Consider the following 22,229-nt stretch of genomic DNA (forward strand, 5'->3'; position numbering starts at 1 on the left):
TGGCTGCTATTCCCAAACCCAGCAAGAGTACTCAACAGGAGCTTGGTAAAGAGAAACCAAGCATCCACAGTGAGTGCTAAGTTATGTCACAAAATGGCAGGGAAACAGGGCGCCTGGGTGGCTCAGTTGGTTAAGCGACTGCCTTCGGCTCAGGTCATGATCCTGGAGTCCCGGGATCGAGTTCCGCATCGGGCTCCCTGCTCGGCGAGGAGCCTGCTTCTCCCTCTGACCCTCCTCCCTCTCGTGCTCTCTGTCTCTCATTCTCTCTCACAAATAAATAAATAAAATCTTAAAAAAAAAAAAAATGGCAGGGAAACAGGCAGAAGCTGTTTCTCTACTGCAGGGCTTCTTGGAGCTTCTAATAAACTTTGGAGCATGGGGAATTCCAAGAGGAGGATGTTCCCAAAATGCATGATCACAGAACCTTTATTTCTGTAACAGGATACATGGGACGAGAAAGGGTGGTGGGCTTCAGGCTCAAGTGCTACCCCTCTCTGGCTCCCACTGGGCCTCACTCGTGTGACTTCCAAAAGCTCTCACTCCTCTGGTCCCCCTTGCCGAACTCTAGCTCAAGAGCCCACACGTGTCCCCTGGACTGTAGCAGCAGCTCCCAGGCCATGTCCCTTCAGTCCACAGTAGTCATCATCATCAAATGCAAACCCAGTTGTCACCGCGCTACTCAAAACTCTCGGTGGCTTCCCACTGCCCTTGCAGTAGTCCCGACCCCTGGTTCCTACTTGCTGCCAGTCTCATCTCTCGCCACAACCCCTCTCCAACTCCATGCTGCCAGCCACATTCAAAAACTGCCTGTGTGCGCCCCCAGTGACCCTTCAGATCCATTTGGAAAGAACTTCTTTAGAGAGCCCAGTGCAGGCTGGACCCCCTTCCCCTGGGCATCTACACTTACCTGGCATAGCATTTAAAAAACATGGTAACTGCTGGATCATTGGTCTGCATTCCCCACTGGTTCTGAGAGGGCAAAGAGTCTACCTCACACATTTTTCATACCTTCATACCCAGCAAAGCACTTGCCACGCACATAAAAAGCAGTCTGCAAAGATGATACTTGCCAGTAAGACATCCTTTTACTCTCATTTTTGTCTCTCACACAATCAGACTTGCATAGCAATTAATCATACATTAAAAACATGTTTTTAAAATGTGTTTCATGATGCAGACAAGATGCGCTCCCAATTTTTAGAGGGTAAAAGAAATTCTACTTACTCAGTGCAAAAGCATATAGAAAGTGTAGTCTGAAGGAAGAATAAAACTTGAGTTTCTATGGTCTTGGCAGGAGGAAATGACAGGGGAGCTGCTGATAATGAGGGCAGAGCATCTTCAGCTAGAACAATTCTTAGCCCAGTCTCCATAAAATGTCAATCAAGGGGCGCCCGGCTGGCTCAGCTGGAAACACATGACTATTTTTTAATGTTTGAGAGTGCAGGTATGCATTGCGGGGGGGGGAAGGGCAGAGGGAGAAGGAGACTCCCCACTGAGCAGGGAGCCCGGTGTGGGGCTTGACCCCAGGACCCCGAGATCATGACCCAAGCCAAAAAGCAGACACTTGACTGAGCCACCCAGGCGCCCCAGAACACATGACTCTTGATCTTGGGGGCTTTAGTTCAAGCCCCATGTGGAGTATAGAGATTACTTAAAAAAACAAAACAAAAAAACAACTTAGGGGCACCTGGGTGGCTCAGTCGGTTAAGCATCTGCCTTCGGCTCAGGTCATGATCTCAGGGTCCTGGGATCAAGTTCCGCATCGGGCTCCCTGCTCAGGAGGGGAGTCTGCTTCTCCCTCTCCCTCTGCTTGTGTTCTCGCTCACTCACTCTCTCTCTCAAATAAATAAAACCTTAAAAAAAAAAAAACCACAACTTAAAGAAAACATCAATCAAGAGTCCAGTTCTAAAGGAGAAAAGGGCTCCTCAAAAAACAGCACAATTGGAGAGTCACAAGCCTTGATGTTTTCAGTGAGGCTGCTTAAATGGGAAACACCTAGAACCGTTTTAGGTTTCTTAATCATTAGGGGCCAAAAATCCTTTCTCTTTGTATTTAGTTCACTATTCAAGAGTTTGCTTGATTCAAAAGATAAGCAGAATTTCCGCATGGTTATCTCAACTGAGATGTTGACACTGGGTGAAGTTCCAACAATGAGTTGTTTTCTTTTAGGATTTAAACTAGATTTACAGAGTACGGACTCTGTAGCGTACTTGACATAAACCTGGGTGGTTGGCATTATGTCCATTTTATAAATGAGGAAACTAAGGTTACATAATTTGCCTGAAGTCACAAAACAAGCAAGTAGTACATCTGAGATTCAAATCCAGAAATTCTGGAATAACAGTCTTTTTTTAAGATTTTATTTATTAGGGCGCCTGGGTGGCTCAGTCGTTGGGCGTCTGCCTTCGGCTCGGGTCATGATCCCAGGGTCCTGGGATCGAGTCCCATATCGGGCTCCCTGCTCAGCAGGAAGCCTGCTTCTCCCACTCCCCCTGCTTGTGTTCCTGCTCTCGCTGTCAAATGAATAAAATCTTTAAAAAAAAAAAAAGATTTTATTTATTAGGGGCGCCTGGGTGGCTCAGTCGTTGGGCGTCTGCCTTCGGCTCAGGTCATGATGCCAGCGTCCTGGGATCGAGCCCCGCATCGAGCTCCCTGTTCAGCGGGAAGCCTGCTTCTCCCTCTCCCACCCCCCTGCTTGTGTTCCCTCTCTCGCTGTGTCTCTGTCAAATAAATAAATAAAATCTTAAAAAAAAAAGATTTTATTAATTTGAGAGAGGGCTCGAGTGGGGAGGGAGGGTCAGACGGAGGAGCAGCAGACTCCCCGCTGAGCAGGGAGCCCGATGCGGAACTTGATCCCAGGACCCTGAGATCATGACCTGAACCAAAGACTGACACTTAACCGACTGAGCCACCCAAGCGCCCCAAGAATCTACATTCTTAATCATCACATTCTAATGGCTCCTGAATTAAGTTCAACACACACACACAAACATCGTTTCAATCTGAGTCAAGAGACTTGGATCCTGGTGCTAGCTCTGTCTTTAATAAGTTGTGGAGAGCCATAATAAAGGCACTCTGAAAATCTGAGACTGTCTTTCCCACCTGTAATATGGGGCTGGACTCAACCAGTAATTTCCAGATAGTGCAGAAGGGGGCATGAGAGGGTGATACTTTGTCCATTTCAACTAGACCGGACTTTTTTGGAAAATGTTCTGCTAGAAGTAAAGGGATGAAAAATCTTTGGAACAAAAGTTTCTTTCTTGGAGTGAGATTCCAAGCAGTCTAACATCAAGAAATCCTTGAAAGCAGGGCGCCCGGAGGGCTCAGTTGGTTAAGCATCTGCCTTCGGCTCAACTCATAATCTCAGGGTCCTGGGATTGAGTCTCCCATCAGGCTCCCTACTTGGTGGGGGGTCTGCTTCTCCCTCTCCCTCTGTTCTCCCCACCCCCGGCTTGTGCTCTCTCTCTCAAAATGAATAAAACCTTTTTTTTTTTCAAAGATTTTTATTTATTTGGCAGAGAGAGACAGACAGCGAGAGAGTGGGAACACAAGCAGAGGGAATGGGAGAGGGAGAAGCAGGCTTCCCACTGAGCAGGAAGCCTGATGCAGGGCTCCATCCCAGGACCCTGGGACCATGACCTGAGCCGGAGGCAGACGCTTAACGACTGAGCCACCCAGGTTCCCTGAATAAATAAAATCTTAAGAAAAAAAGGAAGAAATCCTTGAAAGCATGCCAAGTATATGTACACACACAGGTCTATTTTTCTAGGGGAAAAGATTCAAGGCTTTCGTTAAATATTCAAAGTACTTGATTATTCCAAAAAGGATTAAGGACCTATAAAATCCTTCTTCTGCTTTACATTCTTAGAGCAAACAGTCAATCCAAATTTGTAAAGCACAATGGAGGAAACCTGCATTTCCTGATTAGGAGCCAAATGTCATTACACAATGATGAGTAAGACATATTAAAGGTAATCACAGCTTAATAAACTGGAGGTCTATAACTGCTACTTGAAACTTGCTCTTATAGACAGAGTTAAAGTGAGATATCTTTTGGAACTAGCGTGTATCTGACACGTGGTATGTGTTTAACATGAATCAAGGAAAAAAGCCCGATCACTAATTATATATAAAGTATTTATTTTTATGCACATATTTACCTACAAAATTTACAGAAAATCAAACAGTGCCGAATATATAGAATACCCTCTGATGACTCTGTAGGAGCAGAGGGTCTTATTGCTGCAGTTTCGAGAATAAAATCTTACACAGGTGAAAGCCAAGATGAACACAGTTAAGTTAAATGGTAGCCTTGTTAAAAAGTTTTTGTCCTGTGAGTGAATTTTCAGCTTTCTGTTAAGTGGAATTTAAAAGACTGCTCGTGAAATAATTTAAACCTTTTCAAAATCTTCTAATAAACAGGTAAAAGGCACCTCCAGTTCTTTAAAATATTTACAGCAATCCCAATAGTTTAAGATTAAGGGCAATTATAGTACAGGCGGCTAAAATGCATACACAGTATGTCATCAGCACTCTCGGAACAGTGAGAACTGTGGACTCTAGTTGGGGGCGCCGCTCCCAAGCCAGCCCGTGATGGCGCGGCCGATTGCACCCGAGCAACACCAGTCTAACGGCACGCCCACCACGGCTACGATGCAATGGTCTCAAACGAGGACTATCAAATTCCCAGACGGTACATAATTTATACCTAAACGTGGATATTCAGAAGCTTTTGGAGTGTTCTTAAAATTATTAAAAAAATATAAAGTATATTTAGCATTGAAGGAAAAGAACAAACTGGAAATGGTTACCACGAGAGTGGCTGAAGTTCACTATCTGGTTTAACAAGAATGGTTTCTCAGAACATCTACTGATTTCTCACAACATAATGGAGATGAGTCTTCCTCAGTTCACACTCAATCCGACGTTTTTCTTGCATTATGATTAAAACAGAGGGGTGGAAGAATGACAGGCACAGCTATGTGAGACAGCCGGGTTCAAAGAGCCGTGGGGACGGCAAGCATGCCCCATGATACTGTGCAGGAGAACAAAGTCCGCAGGACGCTTCCCTCTTTGACATTGGCATTGATTTGCTATTTACAGTAGTTTGCAAAAATACATTATAAAAACTGGATGAGGTTCTGTTTCTAAGTTTAACTTAGTAACGTACAGATATACTTCATCTGCAAAAGTCTCTGCAGGGTCTGAAGTACTAAAGTGACAGTAATACTGTATGTAACACAGATAATCAAGGTACCAGCACGGGCGAGGCCAGTCACCATCATTGAGACCATCTGGGTAAATATTGCACACTTCTTGTCAGCTGTTGCTATGACCTTCACATATCCGACTGTAAAAGGAATCCTTTATGGCTTTTTGCTGTATCACTTATTTGAAGAAAGGCTGTTTTAGGTCCCATAACAATGAGTGCAGATTGTCACTGAACATGAGGCCTAGGTTTCAAAATGAGTTTTCCTGTCTGTAAAAATGGGGGGGAAAAAAAAGTTTTTTCAATACACAGTTCCATTAAAAACATCACCACCTATCCATAAACCTTGACGTGCATCTGAAGGGTACCAGAACACCCCTCTATATGAAGTAAAGGTTAAGCAATTAATAGTTATGTTTTCAAAGTTTTGTGTGGAGCTTTCTTCCTAAAATCTTCGTTACTTTTTTTCAAAGATTTTATTTATGTATTAGAGAGAGGGAGTGAGCAGGGGGAGCGACAGGCAGAGGGAGAAGCAGCCTCCCCGCTGAGCAAGGAGCCTGATGTGGGGCTTGATCCCAGGCCCCTGGGATCATGACCTGAGCCGAAGGCAGATGCTTAACCAACTGAGCCACCCAGGCGCCCCTAAAATCTTCATTACTTTAAAACAATCTATTTGATGAACTCCCTGTCCACTGGCTACCTAAAAATCTGCCAATCAATCCTATGAATAAAATCCCAACATGTATAAATTCATGCTCCTTGTCAAAGGAAGTTTATAAAACATAAATAAATGTATTTGAGCAAAAACATTTTTCCTTTACCAACATTAAATTTTTATTTCCAGGTGAAAATGTAAACCAATGATTGAGCATGCTGATGTTTAGTGTTAAGTGGATACAACTCTTGTAAGGCCAACTATTTTGTTTTTTCAAAGTAAGCTCTAGGGATGCCTGGGTGGCTCAGTCAGTTAAGCGTCTGCCTTCAGCTCAGGTCATGATCCCAGGACCCTGGGATCGAGCCCCACATCGGGCTCCTTGCATAGCAGGGAGCCTGCTTCTCCCTCTGCCTGTTACTCCCTCTACTTGTGCCCTGACAAATAAAATCTTTTAAGAAAATGAATAAACAAATAAATTAAGCTCTAGGGGCACCTGGGTGGCTCAGTCAGTTAAGTGTCTGCCTTTGGCTCAGGTCATGATCCCAGGGTCCTGGGATCGAGCCCCACATCGGGCTCCCTGCTCGGCGGGAAGCCTGCTTCCCCTCTCCCACTCCCCCTGCTCGTGTTCCCTCTCTCGCTGTGTCTCTCTGTCAAATAAATAAAATCTTAAAAAAAATTTTAAAAATAAAGATTTTATTTATTTATTTGTCAGAGTGAACACACAAACAGGGGGAGCGGCAGGCAGAGGGAGAAGCAGGCTCCCTGATGAGCAAGGAGCCCAATGCAGGACTCGATCCCAGGGTCCTGGGATCATGACCTGAGCCAAAGGCAGACGCTTAACCGACTGAGCCACCCAGGCATCCCTCAAGTGTCCAACTCTTGATTTTGGTTCAGGTCATGATCTCAGGGTCACGAGATCGAGCCCCACATCAGGCTCCGTGCAGAGTCTGCTTAAGATTCTCTCTCCCTTTGCCCCTCCCCCTGCTCGTGTGCTAACTAAAAATCTTCACACACACACACACACACTCACACGCGTGCACCACATAGCCACCACCCAGACAGATCAGGCTACAGAACATCACCCCCACCCAGAAAGTTCCTCCACTCCCCTTTCTGGTCAATGGCAGCCCCACTCCTTACATAGACATAACCTCTTCCCATAAATTTTGCCTGTCTCTGGCCTTTAAACAAATGGAATCATAGACTATGTGTTCTTCTGCATCTACTTCTTTCACTCAATGTGTTTCTGAGATTCATCCATGTTACTATGTTCCAGTAGTTTGTACCATTTTATATTGTTATTACGATAAAAAATATACAGTATTCCACTGTGTGAATAGACCAGTATTTGTTTTACCCATTGTTTAAATCTATTTTATACTTTTAAATTACATGAATAAGACATTAATGTAATCTCATTATTAAAAAATCAAATACAGGGGCACCTGGCTGGCTCAGTCAGTGAAGCATGACTCTTGATCCTGGGATTGTGACTTTAAGCCCCATGTTGGGTATAGGATTATTTAAAAACAAGCAAACAATTTAAAAATTTTTCAAATATAGGTAAGCTAAAATCTTTCCTTCCATCTATCTGGAATTCTAGCCCTCTTACAGAACCCAGTTTTAGCGTGAATTCTTCCAAATTGTGTCCTATGTGTTTACATTCACATATATAAAAAATAAAAATCTGATGTTTCTGAGCTGCCTGACTCAGTCAGTTGAGCATCCAAATCTTAGTTTCAGCTCAGGTCATGACCTTGGGGTCATGAGATCAGCCCTGTGTCAAGCTCTGTGCTCAGCGGGGAGTCTGCTTGAGATTCTCCTCTCTCTCTGCTCCTCCTCCCCACTCTCTCCCTAAAATAAATATATAAATCTTAAAAACAAATCTGGTGTTTCTAATGTGCTAAAATATCTGAAGGTAAAACATACCACTTGGGATTTGTTTCAAAATAATCTGATGGAGGAAGGTGGGCAGGGGTACACATGAAATTAGAATGGCCATGAGCTCGTTATTGTTGACACTAACCAATGGGTACACAGTTCATTATACTCTTCATTTTTTTGGTCTGGAAATTTTCATAATTAAAACTTTTTTGGGGCGTCTGGGTGGCTTAGTCACTAAGCGTCTGCCTTCGGCTCAGGTCATGATCCCGGAGTCCCGGGATCGAGCCCCGCGTTGGGCTCCCTGCTCGGCGGGAGGCCCGCTTCTCCTTCTCCCACTCCCTCTGCTTGTGTTCCCTCTCTCACTGAGTCTCCCTCTGTCAAATAAACAAATAAAATCTTAAAAACTTTTTTATGGATAAAGAAAATGTGACACACACACACACGCTGGAATATTTAGCCATAAAAAAAAATGAAATCTTGCTATCTCCACAACTACATAGATGAAGCTTGAGAACGTAATGCTAAGTGAAACAGAGAAAGACAAATACTGTATAATTTCACTCATATGTGCAATTTAAGAAAAAACAAAAACGAGCAAAGAAAAAAAGACAAATCAAGAAACAGACTCTCAACTGCAGAGAACTGATGGTTACAGGAGGGGAGATGGGTGAGGGGATGGGGGGATGAGGCAAACAGGTGATGGGGATTAAGGGGTGCACTTGTCATGATGAGCACAGGGTGATGTATGGAAGTGCTGAATCACTACATGGTACACCTGAAACTAATATAACATTGTATATTAACTATACTAGAATTAAAAAGAAAATGGTACCAGGGGGAAAAAAACTTAAAAAAAAAAAGATAGCAAACTGAGTGTATCGTTTGGTAATTTACTTCTTGCACCGAACATGTCTTGGAGATCCTTGCATGCCCGTATTTACAGATTTACCTATGGTTTCCTATGATGTGGCTATACCACAGCCTCTTTTAAATACCATTCCCCTGGGCGCCTGGGTGGCTCAGTTGGTTAAGCGACTGCCTTCGGCTCAGGTCATGATCCCAGGGTCCTGGGATCGAGTCCCGCATCGGGCTCCCTGCTCTGAGGGGAGCCTGCGTCTCCCTCTCCCACTCCCCCTGCTTGTGTTCCCTCTCTCACTATGTCTCTCTCTGTCAAATAAATAAATAAAATCTTTAAAATAAATAAATAAATAAATAAATACCATTCCCCTTGTTTTGGGAAACATAAAACTGGTTTCCATTTTTTCCCTACTGCAAAGGATGTTGCAATGAACGACCTCATACCTGCCTCCCTTGCGTGCATGTGATGGTCCCCACTGAGGGTAGATGGAGAGAAGTAGAATGGTTAGGTCATGAGACATGCCAATTTTACATTTTATAAGAATGATGGAAACTGCCCTCCACCATGACTATCCCAGTGTATATTCTCAACAAGCAGTGCATGGGTTCATCTGCTTCACCACAGTACTGGACTTTTAACTTCTGCCAATGTGAAGGTAGGGAAGACAAATGAAAACTCAGTTTAGGGGCGCCTGGGTGGGTCAGTTAGTTAAGCATCTGCCTTGGGCTCAGGTCATGATCTCAGGGTCATGGGATCCAGCCCTATGACGGGCTCCCTGTTCAGTGGGAAGTCTGCTTCTCCCTCTCCCTCTTATTCCCCCGCACCGGACCGCCCACTCATGCTTATTCTCACTCTCTCTCAAATAAAATCTTAATTAAAAAAAAAAAAGAAAAAAAAGAAAAAAAAACTCAGGTTTACTGTGCATTTCCGCAATTACAAATGAGGCTATTTATATTCCCACTTCGGTGATATGACTTAACTTTTCCCACATTTCAAATGTACTATTTTTTTATTGATTTTTTAAAAAATATTTTATTTATTTATTTGACACAGGGCGAGAGATCACAAGTAGGCAGACAGGCAGGCAGAGGGAGAGGGAAAAGCAGACTCCCCGGTGAGCAGGGAGCCCTATGCGGGGCTTGATCCCAGGATGCTAGCATCATGACCTGAGCCGAAGGCAGATGATGCTTAACAAACTGAGCCACCCAGGCATCCCCCTTTTTTCTGATTTTTTAACAGGTCTTTAAATATTTTGTATTCTATCCTCTATTAGATATCTTACACTTTCTTCTTCTTTTTAAATTTATATTTTTCAGTAACCTCTACACCCAACATGGGGTTCAAACTCACAACCGTGAGATCAACAGTCCTATGCTCTTCCAAATGAGCCAGCCAGGCGCCCCACAAATACTTTCTTCTAATCACCGCTCATTTTTTGCCTTTTGCTGTACAAAATTTTCAAATGTTGGTACAATTAAAGGTATCCAACCTCTTCCATTATGGCGTTTTGTTTTGGGTCTTAAAAAGAAGTTTTTCTAGCCAAGATCATAAACATATTCATCTCTCTAGGGCACCTGGGTGGCACAGTGGGTTACACATCCCAACTCTTGGTTTTAGCTCAGGTCATGATCTCGAACCCCATGTTGGGCTCCACACTGAGCAGGGACTCTGCTTGGATTTCTCTCTTCCTCTACCCTTCCCCCAACTCATGTATATGCGTGTTTTATTATTTATTTATTATTCTAATACATAAATCTTAAAAAACCAAGAAACATTCATATGTATTTTCTTCTAATATTTTAATTATGGAATGTCTTTTTAAATATATTTAAGACTTTATGTGGAATCTAGTCTTTTTAATTGATGCAAAGCAGAGAACTAAATTCACCTTTTTCCAAATGAAAAGCCAATTGCCTCAACACTATTAGCCCATTTCTTCCCTTTTGACTTGAAATACTATCCTTATCCGCTAATTTTAAAAAAAATCAAAGTGTTTAGTCTTTATTCTCTTCATTGATCCAGTGGCCTTCCTGGCTTAGTATCTTTTTTTTTTTCTCTTTATTCTAATTTCTATACTGGGTTAAGTATTATTTGATAGTTTTTTAACTTGAAGGTAAAAATACCTTTGTAAGTAACATAAGCGAAACAAACCTGTGAGATACTCTTAATATATCAATACAGGATTAACTTTTAAAAACACAGTTGGGGGGCGCCTGGGTGGCTCAGTTGGTTAAGCGACTGCCTTCGGCTCAGGTCATGATCCTGGAGTCCCGGGATCGAGTCCCGCATCAGGCTCCCTGCTCGGCAGGGAGTCTGCTTCTCCCTCTGACCCTCCCCCCTCTCATATGCTCTCTCTCTCTCTCTCATTCTCACTCTCTCAAATAAATAAATAAAATCTTTAAAAAAAAAACAAAACACAGTTGGTTTATTGTGCATAGTCTGTCAATTAATTTGAGATCTAATTTAAAATCCTACATAAATGGCACCTGGTGGCTCAGTCAGTTAAGTGCCTGCCTTTAGCTCAGGTCATTATCCGGGGTACCTGGGATCAAGTCCCGCACCAGGCCCCCTGCTCAGCGGAGAGTCTGCTTCTCCCTCCGGCCCTCCCCCCCCCACTTGTGTTCCCTCTCGCTCAAAAATAAATAAATAAAATCTTTAAAAAAATCCTACATACCGAATACCATGAGATAAATAACAGTTTACAAATTTAACACCCAATAAGCCATTTTTGGCCAATAAGAACCACTGTATATTGAATTTAAGACGGCTTTAATCATAAGACATATCATGATTTTATGTCATTAAGAAAGATTAAACCGGGGTCACCTGGCTGGCTCAGTGGTAGAGCATGTGACTCTTGATCTCAGGGTCATGAGTTCAAGCACCATACTTGGCACAGAGCTTACGTGCTTAAAAATATATATATATATATATATGTATATTATACTCTCAACTCTACCAGTTGAACTGTACGATACTACAGATTATTAGATGCATCTCAATTTCTGAGATGTAAATATGGCTCTTAGGATCAATACTATAAGGAACATTTCCCACTATTAAGCCATGCAATTTTTTTTAAAGATTTTATCTGAGAGAGCGAGCACAAGCAGGGTGAAGGGCCGGGGGAGAAGCAGACTCCCTGCTGAGCAGGGAGCCTGATGTGGGGCTGGATCCGGGGACTCCAGGATCATGACCTGAGCGGAAGACAGATGTTTAACCGACTGAGCCACCCAGGTGCCCCATGCAGACAATTTATTAATGTCTGCTTTATTTAAGCCGAAACATGTCAGTCCTTTCATGCACGTCTATAATTTTCTAATGTAAAAGATACTCACATCATCACAAGACATATTGTATTCTGCTAATACAGTTCGACATCGAGCAGCTATACTGAAAAAAATGTGGTCAAAGGAAAATTTATCATATGAAGAATAAGCTTTTAAAACAACACCTAGATGATCAAGAAGGTGCTTTAATTTCATTCAAAGAATAAAAGTCAATTCTGGTAAAGGATACATTGATGGTGCAACGACCCTCTTGTGTATTCCAGCAAAGAACAAGCCTATTAGAGTGATACAGCTAATGGTGAAAAACGGGTGATTCCATAATGATGTGAAGAAGGACACCTGGAAAAGAAGAGTTTGAAATATAAAAACGTACAAAATCTCAGAACAATACTAATTCTTACCTCCCCACTTATGCATAAATATATGTCATCTGAAATATGAGGATTTGAAGAATTTAAAATAATCCTACTTCTGTTTTGCTGTTCCATAAAAATAAAAATATATGTTCCAAATCCTTAATGTAGCAAGATAATATAGCAATATTCCTTCCATTCATTTCAAAGACTTGAACCATTAAAAATTCATTCTTATAATCAAAAACCATCCTACTGAACACTTCCTGGTAAAAAAGAATTTAAAAAGCACAAGATTGGGGGCACCTGACTGGCTCAGTTGGTAGAGCATGTCTCTTGATCTCAGTGTTATGAGTTCGAGCTCCATGTTCGGTGTAAAGATTACATACATACATACATAAACACGTACATAAAAGCAGAAGACTGTAAATTCCACAAGAGTAGAGACACTGTCTTGTGCATCTCTGTTCTCCCAATATCTGAAATAGTGCTTGGCAAACATAGGTGCTCAATCAGTACTGTTGAATGAATGAAGATAAGGTCTCTGATCTGAGAGTCAATGAAAACACAGGTCAAAAGTGATCTAGTTATTAAAAACCTTCCTTGTAAGAGTCGGGTAGACTCTGCCATTCATTGCCTGGTCCCAGTCTAACCATCCCCTGCTGTACCCACACACACACAAGGTATTCCTTCCCTCCTCTCCTACGTGGCCTCGTAAGATTCAGTTCCAGTATCATCCTCCCCTCTCTGTGGACGCAAAAAGTAAGTTTGGTTCTGAAGCTACTGAGATTATTTTTTCAAAATATTTTATTTATTTGACAGAGAGAGAGAGTACAGCAGGGGGAGCAGCAGGGAGAGGGAGAAGCAGGCTCCGCTGAGCAGAGAGCTCAGCGTCGGGCTCGATCCCAGGACCCTGGGCTCACCTAAGCCGAAGACAGACGCCTAACCAATAGCCACCCAGGCACCCCAAAGCTACTGAGATTTAAATGGCCAGACGACACTCAAGAGGGAAAGATGATTAGTACCTACCTATAAGGAAGGGGAGTTTAGGGGCACTTGATCCTGGGGTTATGAGTTTGAGCCCCACATGGGGTGTAAAGATCACTTAGATAAAACTTTAAAAAGGGGGGGTGCCTGGGTGGCTCAGTCAGCTGAACATCCAGCTCTTAGTTTCAGCTCAGGTCATATTCTCAGGGTTGTGAGATCGAGCCTCATGTCGCACTCAGCTGGGAATCTGCTTGAGATTCTCTCTCTCCTTCCGCCCCACCCCCCGCTTGCAGGCTCACTTTCTCTCTCTCAAATAAAGACATAAATCTTTAAAAAAATGAGCGTTTAAGAGAAACAAAGAGCTAATTTCAGATCTGGGCATAATCAGATGATAGCAGGAAACAAGACAATGTGAGTATGTAGAGACAAGAGTCCAGGATCCAAGACTGGAACAAGAGTGGGCACTGAAGCCAGACTAGTGGGGAATAGCACTGTAGTTTAAAGAAGGAAAGATGTGTTTAGAGTCTGGAAAAAGAAATCAAACGGACTAGGAACTAAATGGGAGAAACAGAATTAATCCAAAGGCATCTATACTCCACTCTTATACCAAGAGATGCATACATATTTCAAGACAGAGAACTAAATTTGCAAAAAGCACCAGGTAGCTGGCCTAGCATGCTGTTGTTAAATAAGTTTGTCAAATGAAGAAACGAGAGGCTGAAAACATCAGGAGAGAAAAAGCTCCCAGAAGGATGAAATTCTGAAAAAAGGTTAATATTCCAGAGGAATGTCTTCTTAAAACCTTCCAGGACAGGGTGCCTGGGTGGCTCAGTTGGTTAAGCGACTGCCTTCGGCTCAGGTCATGATCCTGGAGTCCCTGGATCGAGTCCCGCATAGGGCTCCCTGCTCGGCAGGGAGTCTGCTTCTCCCTCTGACCCTCCCCCCTCTCATGTGCTCTCTCTCTCCTCTCATCCTCTCTCTCAAATAAATAAATAAAATCTTAAAAAAAAAAAAAAAACCTTCAAGGACAGTTTAATTCCCACAGGCCAGCTAGATTTCATGCGGCCTGCACAATGTAACCACATATAATGTCTTATGCGTTAATTTTAATTAGACCAGTCAACATCAGCCTTCTTTCCTCCATGGCAATAATCAACTGCATCTAAATACCGTTCAGGCATTCATGTACTTTCCAGCTTGCTCTATTCCTTCTCTCCTTGGGTTCTTCCAGATAGTCATGCACTGGCTTTTGAGTCTGCAACTTCTGCTACAGACAATTGCTGTTTAAAACCCCTATCAGCTTTGAGGTTATTAAATACTGAAATAAAGAGTTAACCCTTAGGCTAATAGTTATATTCTCACCTAATTTAGAAAATTACATTAACTACAGAGTTTTGGGCCTATTTCAAATTACATTTAATTCTGTGTTTTATTAAGATCTCAACTAGCTAAAATCAGCTTATATTTTTCCCAATTAGAAGTCAGATTCATTTCCCAAGATAGGCTTTTCCAATCTTCTTGCCAGTCTCTTCACTCTTCCCCTGAAGATGAGCACCAAGCACAGCCTTAAGATCTGACTTTTATAAATGAACACACAAGAGAGTTTCCTATCTGCCATAAAAACCCCTCTGTTAACGTAAAATTCCATCACCAACGTCCCTTACCTCCTATTCTTTTATATCTCCACCCCAATGGATAAAGTCAGGGAGACTACATGCTAAATAAATCCTGGCTACCTGAATTGCCATTTGGACTGCTGACAAAAGCTTTGCTATTAGGTTTTTCTTCTGTATAACCTAACAGATTATAAATAAAGCGACTGGAAGTAGTCTACCTAATTAACAGTTGAAAAAGGGATGTGGGTTTGAGATTTGAGAAAATTACAACATCATTATTACCTAAATAAAGCTGCACTGAGGCAAAAAAACTTCACTGAAAAATTGGGAGACTACTGCTTCTCTAATAAAAAAACCTTAGTTTGAAATTAAGGCACAAGTTAGTAGAAAGCAGCAGAATTTTGAGAAACATGTTATCAGATTTGATCAAAGGATGCTTCGAGAAATAACATTATGAAATCTTTTATTGCATCTGGTACAGGGATGTTCTTGTACAGTGCCCAGTGGGAGCTCTCTCAGTGTTTCCTATATTAAATTTCAGGCAGGAAATTTTTTTTTTTTTTTAAGATTTTTTAAATTTATTTGAGAGAGAGAGAATGAGAGAAAGCACATGAGAGGGGGGAGGGTCAGAGGGAGAAGCAGACTCCCCGCCGAGCAGGGAGCCCGATGCGGGACTCGATCCCGGGACTCCAGGATCATGACCTGAGCTGAAGGCAGTCGCTTAACCAACTGAGCCACCCAGGCGCCCAGGAAATTTTTTTTAAAGATAAATGCGAATAACAAAATCTCTGCTAGCTTATGGAACTCATACATGTGTTCTTTTCACAGAGAGGAAAAACAATGGAACTAGCTGTGACTTTATTGATTAGGTAACACAGACTAATTTATAACTCATTTCTGGCAAGTGTGGTGGCCCACATGGCCTTGTCTGTGACCCGGTTTCCTTCCTGTTTTTGACCCTCTAGTCTAACCTTTTCTCCCCCCCCCCCCCCCCTTGACATTTTATTACATTAAAATTTTGCTGTTTTATCATATTTCCTGCAAAATCATTTCAAATGCTTTGTGGGATGACGAAAGTACTACCAAGATAAGTCATAGAAGAAAATGTTATTTTGGGTGCCTGGGTGGCTCAGTGGGTTAAGCGACTGCCTTCGGCTCAGGTCATGATCACAGAGTCCTGGGATCGAGTCCCACGCCGGGATCGAGTCCCACGCCGGGATCCCTGCTCAGCGGGGAGTCTGCTCCCTCTGACCCTACCCCCTCTTGGGTCCTCTCTCTCACTCAAATAAATAAATAAAATCTAAAAAAAAAAAAGAAAGAAAATGGTATTTTATAATTTTTAAAAGCTGGCACAGAAGATATTAAATGAACAACGGAGATGACAATTTTTACACTGAAATATGTACAAACTGTGAATATGAAATGTAAAAAGATATATAAGAAGTTCAGAAATGAATGAAAAGTAGTGTAAGGGGGTTATTTCTTAGGCCTTTTCCCTGTAAGATACTTAATCTACAACAGACAATCAAAATTTTTCTTAAGCAAATTAATGTAAGGCATATATTTAATATAATGATCAGTATCACTACTAGAAATAATAGGTAGCATTTAATACTTTACAATGAACAAAGCACTGCTACATTATCTCATTTAATCCAGTAAAGATTTTAAATAAAAACTTCTACCTTTTGTGTCTCGGGATCTATTAACCAGTTCCAGGCACCAGTAGCTGTACAGACAGATACCACTATAAGCAGCACTGATGAAAGATAAACACGAAATTAGTAAGGAATTAACTGTTAATAAATTTATACTAATACCACCAGTTCCCAATCAATGACAGCCAAAGGATGCAGCACTTTATTAAATAGAAAATGCATTTGACTGAGGAATTAGGAAACCTGCTGTACGACTTGAGGAATTCTCTTAAATACTATGAACCTTAGTAAGTAAGGATGATACTGTCCCCATCAGTACTTTAGTGAGAACTTACGAAGATAAATGAAATTAAGAGCAGCAGGAACTTTCAATGTGCTCTGTGCTGATTTTGCAGATCTTATAAATTCAAATTAAAAAACAAAAAAACACCTCTCATTTTCTACCATAAACAAACCAAACAATGACTCTTTTATGAATGCACTGAGAAATCCTGACTGGAGGATTTTGCCTTGCAGACAACTGCCTGCTGTTGAATTAAACAACGGCTGGTGTCAAGAACGTGGAACACACCAATCAGTACCAAGTTTTCTTCAGAGACTTAAAGGAAGATCAGGGTAGGAATTACAGAGGGTAGAACTCAGAGAAGTTTTTCTCCCCATTAAGCTAGAATTATTTTAGGAATTCTAAATAGATCCTAAATAAAACTTAAGAATGAATGACACAGAGCGCCTGGCTGGCTTCGTTGGTGGAGCGTGTGACTCTTGCTCTCAGGGCTGTAGGTTCAAGCCCCACGTTGGGTTTAGAGATTACTTTAAAACCTTAGGGACACTGGGGCATCTGGATGGCTCACTCGTTGCGCATCTGCCTTCGGCTCAGATTGTGATCCCAGGGTCCTGGGATTGAGCCCCTTGGCGGGCTCCCTGCTCGGCGGGAAGCATGCTTCTCCCTCTCCCACTCCCCTGCCTGTGTTCCTGCTCTCCGTCTCTCTCTCTCTGTCAAATAAATAAATAAAATCTTAAAAAAAAAAAAAAAGAAGAATTTAAAAAATAAAATAAAATCTTAGGGACGCCTGGGTGGCTAGGTTGGTTAAGCGGCTGCCTTCGGCTCAGGTCATGATCCCAGGGTTCTGGGATCGAGTCCCACATCAGGCTCTTTGTTCAATGGGGAGCCTGCTTCTCCCTCTGCCTGCAGCTTCCCCTGCTTGTGCTCTCTCGCTCTCTGACAAATAAATAAAATCTTTAAGAAAATGTTTTAAAAAAATAAGTAAACTCTTAAAGAAAAAAAAATTAAAAAAGGAATAAATAGTACTACTAGAAAATAATAAAGGGGCACCAAGACCTAGTTAATATTCTGGATATCAAGGTACTGTCCTTCAGTTAGGATACATACAGTTTTAAAATATAAAAATCAAGATTCACAGAGCAATAGAAACGTAAAACTTTATCTAGAATTCCTTGCGATATACTTTTAGAATAGGCAAATCACAGGAAAACAATTTCGTTTTAGTTATTTAAGTATAGAATCAAAATTTCAAAATGACGTTCTCAGCTCAGAATAGACTAAACTCAATTCCTTATAATGCTGTATTTCCAATAAGAAACAGTCATCCTACGTGGATTTTTCCTTTGGAAAATGAAGCAAAAGCAAAATCAAACCCACTGGCAGGGACCTCATACACAAACTTTTGACTGGTACATTAAACAAACTGATGTCATTTATATGTAAGCACTGAGACCATGAATCACAGAAAAAGTACATTCACTATAAGATACCACAGCATCATACACATTTTAAAAGATTTTCAAGTAGCAGTGAAATAAGTTTTTAGGGGTAATTCCTCCCTTAAACCAAAGAATCTGAAAATATCATTACTTGTAAATTCTGACCAACCAGAACTCTCGCAGCATACAAATAAAACTTTGCAGACAGATCTAATAAAAATATCATGAAAAATCTTGACACAGAAAAAGACTCCTAACTTCAATAGTGCTCTCTGGTCCCACAAACTGAATTACACTTTGAAATAAAACATGTTTTCAACATGTGCTGTTGTACTTCCCTCTTGGCAGGAATTAAATTTTAGTAATACACATCCAAGAAACTAAGACTGGTCCCAGCATAAGTTAGCAAAGCATTTTGTTTGCTGAGGACATCACATGTGCATTTATTTGCATTTCCTAAGTATTTCCACAGGGCAATAACCACCCTTCTTTCAAATCATACTTTGTAGTATTCATGACATTTTGAACAGTTATAATGCGAATTTATTACAATAGGCTGCAAAGCAACACAATCATGCTCTGCTAAAATCGACCAAGGGTAATTTCATAACTTTTGCAAGTATATGTTAAATATGATTTCCCTCAACAGAACTTTATTTCGATAGTTTATAGGCAAATTGTAAAACTGCTAAAGAACCTCCTGAAATTATTATGTGTGTCGTTTATCAATATTGTAGTACTTAATAAAAAGAAGTGCATGGGGCGCCTGGGTGGCTCACTTGGTTGAGCGACTGCCTTCGGCTCAGGTCATGATCCTGGAGTCCCTGGATCGAGTCCCGCCGAGCAGGGAGCCTGCTTCTCCCTCTGATCCTCCCCCCTCTCATGTGCTCTCTCTCTCTCTCTCTCTCTCTCTCTCATTCTCTCTCTCAAATAAATAAATAAAATCTTTAAAAATAAAATAAAATAAAATAAAATTCCTTTCTCTTGGGCGCCTGGGTGGCTCAGTCGGTTAAGCGACTGCCTTCGGCTCAGGTCATGATCCTGGAGTCCCGGGATCGAGTCCCGCATTGGGCTCCCTGCTCGGCAGGGAGTCTGCTTCTCCCTCTGACCCTCCCCCGTCTCATGCTCTATCTCATTCTCTCTCTCAAATAAATAAATAAAATCTTAAAAAAAAAAAAAAAAAGAAGTGCATGTATTTTAATGGAAAAATGAAAATCAACCACATGAAATACTGTTCTTTTAGCATGACCAGTTCCTTTTCTTTAGGATTTCTTTGGTTGGGGTGCCTGGTTGGCTCAGTCGGTAGAGCCTGCAACTCTTGATCTCAGGGTTGTGAGTTCGGGCCCCACAGGGTGCAGAGATCACTTAAAAATAAAGTCTTGGAAAAGTTTTTTTCTTTAGGATGCACTGTTTACAAAGTTAAATAAATTTAAAAATTGTCAAAACAAAAGGAAATCTTACGGTTTAGTAAAGTGTTTGTTAGTAAAAGATTTTACACAAAAGCAAATCATTGCCAGGCAGGGATAAAAGTACCAATTATCCGTTTATTTTCCCTTAAAGAAACATTCAAGAACTTACTTCTCCAACGTCCAGTGGCAGGTTGCAAACAATGAATATATTCTGTAAGTCTCCTCTCAAAAGCCTTGAGATCTAGGCAAAAAGATTTCAATTTTCCAATTAGCCACTCTTACTAGTTTGCATCCATTAAGATGAAATTTTAGATACTCTAACTGCTTCAGGTCTTACACACCAACTTACATGTATCACTGCACTGTTTACTTCCTTTACTATGACAGCTTTAAGCACTTGACAAAAACATTAGGTTTCTTTAATTCCAATTTCACATATAAGGAAACTGGCTGGTTCACTTTTAGAAGCTTCGCAAAATGGTATGTGGAAAATCAGCAGCAGCCTCAGCCGGCGCCAAAAGCTAGAATTTTGGGGGTTGCAAATAAAAGGATCAAAATCAGGTCGAGTTTTAATTCTGTTGGAACCAAGAACTTTCTATTAGACGACGTATTCCCTAACATCAAAGTCTTCGAGGTCTGTTTGACCGCAGTGACCCGATTCCGATTTCTAGCCCTTATGTTTAATTAATGGCTACGCTTTCCGTCTGGTCCTACCGGATTTCTGATTCGGCTAACGGGTGGGTGTGGACACTCCCCTTTCCCCCCTCCCACAGAATGGGTTACAGGTGATCTTCGGGGCACTACCGGAGCTCAAGCTCGGAGGCCTTCTAAAAGGGGCGTCCAAGGTGCGCCTGAGTGAGCACGGTGGGCTATCATTCCACAGTTGCGTCTTCGGAACTTTAAAAGGAGATCAAGAGGCCCTCCCTTACTGTGGCAGTTAACCAGAAACCACAACAGGCATGAGGATACAACTCCCGGGGTTATCGAAATAAAATAAAGTGAATTAGCATACACAAAGCGCAAAATGCTTGCCAATGAATAAAAGACAAAGTAGCCCAGGCGAGGGGCTCCCGCTCGGAGCTGGGGGGATGGGAGAGCTGACGCAACGTCCCCCAGCGCCCGCGGAGGCCGCGCGCGCCGGAACCAGAGTCCGGCCGCCCCTCGGCCCGGCCCCCGCGGCCCCCGCGGCCCCCGAGGTCCCGGCCCCTTCAGTCCATCCTTCGCGGCCTCCTCTCCCCGGGGCGGGGTCTCCGCGACTCCAGCCCCTCCAGAGCCTCGCCGGCTTCCGGGAGGAGCCCGGGACTGCCCGGGCGACCCAGGAGACCCACTCTACCTTCCGCCTGCTCCAGCGAGTTCATGTCGGGCGGCAGCTCCGGTCACCGCCGCGGTGCCGTCCGCATCGCAGCCCCGCGGCCCCCGCCCGGCCCGCAACGCCAACTCCCACCTCTAACGGCTTCCCTCCGCCCCTCCCCGTCGCACCGCCCCTTGCCTACACCCGCTACGTTCATTGGGCATCTCTGCCGGACCCCACAACTAAGACGGCCTTCTATTGGTTAGCTACTGCACCGGCCGCGGGGCCTAGCGTTGGACGGTCTGCCGGAGGGACCAAGAACTGCCGGCGGCCGGGCTGGTGTAACTCTGGCGCCGCCTCCTGCCCCGGGGAGGAACTGCAGCCTCTCCGAGCCAGCTCGCTCAGAAGTATATTCTTCGTTTCCTGTCTGGTTCTTTCATTCCTCAAATATTTGAGCGCCCTTTATCTTCCGGGCAGTGTTCTGATCGCTGACGAGGAGTACAGAAAGGAAGGAGCTAGCTCGCCCCTCTAGGATTCAACGGAGTACAGAACTAATTAGAGCCCAAACCATTGATTTAGGTTAGATTACCTCTTTCTTTGATAACCAAACTCCTTAACCCGTTTCTCCCTTGGTTACTTTTTTCTCACGTTACCCAATTTTCCCCAAGTTACCAACTTTCATAAATCATAAAGAAGGCAAACAAAGGGCGCCTGGGTGGCTCAGTTGGTCAGGCGACTGCCTTCGGCTCAGGTCACGATCCTGGAGTCCCGGGATCTAGTCCCGCATTGGGCTCCCTGCTCGGCGGGGAGTCTGCTTCTCCCTCTGACCCTGCCCCCTCTTATGCTCTCTCTCTCTATCTCATTCTCTCTCTCAAATAAATAAATAAAATCTTAAAAAAAAAGAGTGCTTACTCCCAAGAGTGGTTTGGGCAATTAAATGAGACAATAAGTATAAAGCTTGGCATGTGCCTAGCACCCGGGAGGAGAGACACTATTAAAAAAAAAAAAAAAAAAAGGCAAGCAAAGTATGAGCCCCAGTACCTAGAACTTAAAAAAAAATCTGTAAGGTACTGACTACCTTTATATTTAGTCAAAATGCTTCTTGTTTATTTCCTTGTGGTCATTCATTCATTCAAGAACTACTTATTGCACGATGTTCTAGGCACTGTATTTTATCAGGATACAGTTATGAGCAAGATAGAGGAGATCCCTGTCCTATTATAGCAGGCAATAAACATACAAATAAGTAATGCAACTCTTGATCTTGGGGTCCTGAGTTTGAGTGTGGCGTTATG

The 22,229-nt window shown here is 42.6% G+C and overlaps 1 protein-coding gene across 4 annotated transcripts; it reads right to left on the bottom strand.

Moving 5' to 3' along the window:
* Positions 1-966: 966 nt before the first annotated feature.
* On the bottom strand, positions 967-21,100 carry CNEP1R1 (CTD nuclear envelope phosphatase 1 regulatory subunit 1). 4 transcript variants are annotated; one of them, XR_004682897.1, is made up of 7 exons: positions 20,977-21,100; positions 19,813-19,884; positions 16,540-16,613; positions 12,661-12,800; positions 12,128-12,237; positions 11,947-12,001; positions 967-1,404 (listed from the first exon to the last, which is right to left on the bottom strand). XR_004682897.1 is itself a non-coding variant. In XM_035025258.1 (6 exons), the coding sequence occupies exons 1-6, from the start codon at positions 20,999-21,001 to the stop codon at positions 1,381-1,383; spliced, it is 360 nt and encodes a 119-aa protein (XP_034881149.1). In that variant the 5' UTR covers positions 21,002-21,100; the 3' UTR covers positions 967-1,380. The 4 variants fall into 4 exon arrangements, 3 of the variants coding, with proteins under 3 accessions (XP_034881149.1, XP_034881147.1, XP_034881148.1); XM_035025258.1 differs by lacking the exon at positions 12,661-12,800; XM_035025256.1 differs by lacking the exons at positions 967-1,404; positions 12,661-12,800 and adding an exon at positions 4,122-5,480.
* Between the last annotated feature and the right edge of the window lie 1,129 nt (positions 21,101-22,229).

The sequence above is a fragment of the Mirounga leonina genome, unplaced genomic scaffold, assembly GCF_011800145.1.
Source record: "Mirounga leonina isolate KUSES-001 unplaced genomic scaffold, KU_Mleo_1.0 Mir_180, whole genome shotgun sequence".
Lineage (NCBI taxonomy): Eukaryota > Metazoa > Chordata > Mammalia > Carnivora > Phocidae > Mirounga > Mirounga leonina.